Raw genomic sequence first — 3,580 nt, 5'->3', positions numbered from 1 at the left:
GAGCATCACCCAGCGCTGAGCATTGCCCAGAGCTGAGCATCACCCAGCGCTGAGCATCACGCGGTGCTGAGCATCATCAGGTGCTGAGCATATCCCAGCCCCTGAGCATTGCCCAGAGCTGAGCATCCCCCAGCCGGGTGCCGGGGTCACGAGCCCAGCTCCTCAGCCTTGCCCAGGCACCCCTCTGGGAAACGGGCGCCCAGCAGCAGCCGCGGAGCAGGGCTGCGAGCTGCCCCCGCAGCACCCACTGCCAAAAACCTGGTGAGGGCTCTGCGGGGCTGAGCCGCAAGGGGCAAGCTCTGGGCAGCTGCGGGGAGCGCAGGCCGGGAGGAGGAGGAGGAGGAGGAGGAGGAGGAGGAGGAGGAGGAGGAGGAGGAGGAAGGCTCCCGGGTGCAGGACCCGGTGGCACCGGGCAGCAGTGGGGAGCCCGTGGCGCGCTGCCCCGTGATGGCGCGCCGGAGGCCCCGCCCCCTTTCCCGCAAACCACGCCCCTCTCGCCAAACCCCGCCCCCTCCCCGCAGACCACGCCCCCCCTCCCCCCTCACCCAATCAGCGGCGGCGGCCCCTCCGGTTCCCGTGGCAGCCGGGCGGCAGCGCGGGGTTCGCTTGCGGGGGGAAAGGCGAGAGGCGGTCGGGGGGTGGCGGTGGTGGAGGTGGTGGGGGCGTGGCCTCATTTGCATGAACCAATGGCGCGCGCGCATGCAAATGAGGGCGGCGCGGGTTGGCGGGGCGCGGGCAGGACAACGCCCGCGGGGCGCCTTTGTCCGCAGAGGCGGCGGCGGCGCGCGGCGAGCGGGGACCGGGAGCGGGGCCGGGACGGGCGGGGCGGGGGCGGCCGGGAGCGGCCCCGGGGCTGGCGGCGGAGCAGCAGCAGCAGCTCCCGTGCCCTGCTGCCCTGGCCGCACTATGACTCTGGAGGAGCTGCCTGGCGAGCACCGCGCGGCCGGCAGGTAGGGACCGGGGGGGTGCAAGGGGGTGGGTGGGCGTGTGTGTCCCCCCGGTGCTGGCGGTGCCCCTTCCCGGTGCTAACGGCGTGTGCCCGCCCGCAGGATGGAGCAGGCGGGGGACGCGCTGGAGGAGGTGCTGAGCAAGGCGCTGAGCCAGCGGAGCCTCACCCTGGGCGTCTACGAGGCGGCTAAGCTGCTCAACGTGTGAGTGCTTCTCCCCCCTCCTCCCCCCCCCGGTGCTCCCGGTGACCCCCCCCCACCGGTGTTCCCGGTAACATTCCTGGTGACCCCCCCCCCCGTGCTCCTGGTGACCCCCCCGGTGACGCCAGTAACCCCCCCGGTGCTCCCAGTAACCCCCCGGTGACCCCCCCCGGTGCTCCCGGTGACCCCCCCCGGTGCTCCCGGTGACCCCCCCCCCCCCCGGTGCCGCTGACGGCGGTGTCCCCCGCAGGGACCCGGACAACGTGGTGCTGTGCCTGCTGGCGGCGGACGAGGAAGAAGCCGGCGACGCGGCGCTGCAGATCCACTTCACCCTGATCCAGGCTTTCTGCTGCGAGAACGACATCAACATCCTGCGGGTCAGCAACCCGGCCCGCCTGGCGCAGCTCCTGCTGCCCCACACCGGCACCGAGCCCCCCACCGACCTCCACTGCGTCCTGGTCACGGTGAGATGAAGCCTGGGTCCCGGGGAGGCTCCCGAGGCCGAGCCGTCGGCGTACGCCGACGGCTCGGCCTCGGGAGCCTCCCCGGGACCTTCCCAGGACCTTGGTGGTGCTATCGCCTGGATTTCGGGTTGCATTCCCCGCGCTGACCCTTCCCTCTTCCCCTTCTTCTCTTTTCCAGAACCCCCACGCGTCCCAGTGGAAGGACCCGGCGCTGAGTCAGCTCATGTGCTTCTGCCGGGAGCGGCGCTACGCCGACCAGTGGGTGCCGGTCATCAACCTCCCCGAGCGGTGACGGCGCCGCGCCGGGCTCGGTGGGACGCTTTCCGTGCTTTCGCACTTAGCTCAGGAAGGAAACTCCCCCTGCCCTCGCGCGAGGATGCCGGGGAAGGGGAGGGGGTGGGGGGGGAAAAAGGGCAAAAAAAAAAAAAAAAAATCCAAAAAAAAAAAAAAAGAGGGGGTGGACTCGCCTTGCGTGGGACGGAGGCCGAGCGACGCGGCCGGGAAGCGAAGGGAAGGAGCCTGGGAGCGGCGCGGGAGGAGCCGGAGCCTGCCCCAGGAGCGAGGACGCCGCCGAACGCCCCCCGAGGTTTCTTAAAGCGCGACTTGCCGGTTCTGGTTCAACTCTCCGAAGAGCTCAAAGGTTAATCGACACGCTTTACAGCCGACTTTTTAGCGTATTTTGGGCTGTTGAGTCTCGAGTTTTTAATGCTAAGATATATAGTAAGTTATTTTATGATATTGATTTAAAAGAAAAGAAGTTATTTATACTCCGCGGTCTCCTAAGCAGACACCCCTGGAGCGGTTGGTCCTGGCCAACCCCACCTTGTAACAGGGGGCTGGTGAGAGCAGCTGCCCTACCGTCATTGTCTGGAAGTGGATAATGCTTTGTTTTGGGGGTGTTTTTCTTTTTTTTTTTTGTTGTTGCTGTTTTTGAAATAAAGTTGACTCTCGGATCCTCTGCGCTGTTTCGTGGCCTTCGCTCGCTCGGCAGCGCCCCGTCCCCGGGGCTCGGCGGGCGGCCGCGGTCCTGTTGCACTGGTCCTGGAATGGCACCTGGGCTCCTGCCTCGCCCCTCCCAAAACCAGCAAACGCAAAAGCAGCCGGCGTGCTGCAGGAAATGTTGGGTATTTTTTCTTCCAACGCCGCCACTTAAAAGCATAGTTTGAACGCCAGGAAGCGTTTGGGACGCTCTGAAAGCCCTGCGGGGGTTGAGTCTTCTCGAAAATGGGGGAAAGGCGGCTTCTTTTTGCAGGAACCCTTCGCCCGCTGTGCTCCCGGCGGTGCTGCCGTCAGCCCCAGCGCCTGCGCGGCGCAGCACGCCCCGCCAGCTGCGAGCCCCTTTCTTCCCTGCTGGCTTCGTTCCCCGCGCCTCGCCAGAGCCGGGCGGGGAGGGCAGGAGGCACGCAGGGCCCCCGCCAGCAGCTGCTTTCATTCTTGTTGTCGCACGCCACACAAAGCCGAGCTCCGCAGGGCACAAATCCCCGCTCCTGGCCCCAGAGGAGCCGGACAGCTGACGGCGGTGCCGCTGCCGCAGGTGCCGGCAGAGCAGCGCCCACGCTCTGCCCGCGGCCGAGGCGGGAGGCTGCGGGGACACCGGTGACCTAAATAGCGGCTGCTGAGATGCCCTGGCTTCTGCAGCCCCGGCGCAGGCTGTCTTGGGGTGCTGGGACACCGACCCTATGTGATTTTCTCCCTGGTCCAGGTGCTGGGAACAGCCCCTGCACCCTCCGTGCGGCCGCGCAGCTCGGGTCCGGCTGGGGCACCGCCGCCGCTGCGCCAAACGGGAGCTTTCTGAGCTCGTTATTTTTTAGCTTTGTTTTTACGGCGCGTGGCCGGCGTCAGCGCTTCTAAAGCGAACGTGCCCCCGGCGCTGAGCCCGGGCTGCCCCCTCCGCGTGCACGCGTTCAGACAGCCCCCTCCTGGCGCGTGTTGCTTGGGGAGCGCAAATTTGGGTACCGGGGAAAAAAC

General features: G+C 67.4%; 1 protein-coding gene across 1 annotated transcript; it reads left to right on the top strand.

Annotated features, from left to right (window-relative positions):
- The first annotated feature begins 777 nt into the window (after nucleotides 1-777).
- Nucleotides 778-2,570, top strand: GADD45A (growth arrest and DNA damage inducible alpha). The gene is made up of 4 exons (XM_080601416.1): nucleotides 778-950; nucleotides 1,050-1,151; nucleotides 1,399-1,612; nucleotides 1,791-2,570. Exons 1-4 carry the CDS (start codon nucleotides 907-909, stop codon nucleotides 1,902-1,904), a joined length of 474 nt encoding a protein of 157 aa, XP_080457542.1. The 5' UTR covers nucleotides 778-906; the 3' UTR covers nucleotides 1,905-2,570.
- The last annotated feature ends 1,010 nt before the right edge of the window (nucleotides 2,571-3,580 follow it).

Source organism: Anser brachyrhynchus, assembly GCF_964034855.1.
Source record: "Anser brachyrhynchus genome assembly, chromosome: 8".
Lineage (NCBI taxonomy): Eukaryota > Metazoa > Chordata > Aves > Anseriformes > Anatidae > Anser > Anser brachyrhynchus.
This window is presented reverse-complemented; position numbering and strand designations above follow the sequence as displayed.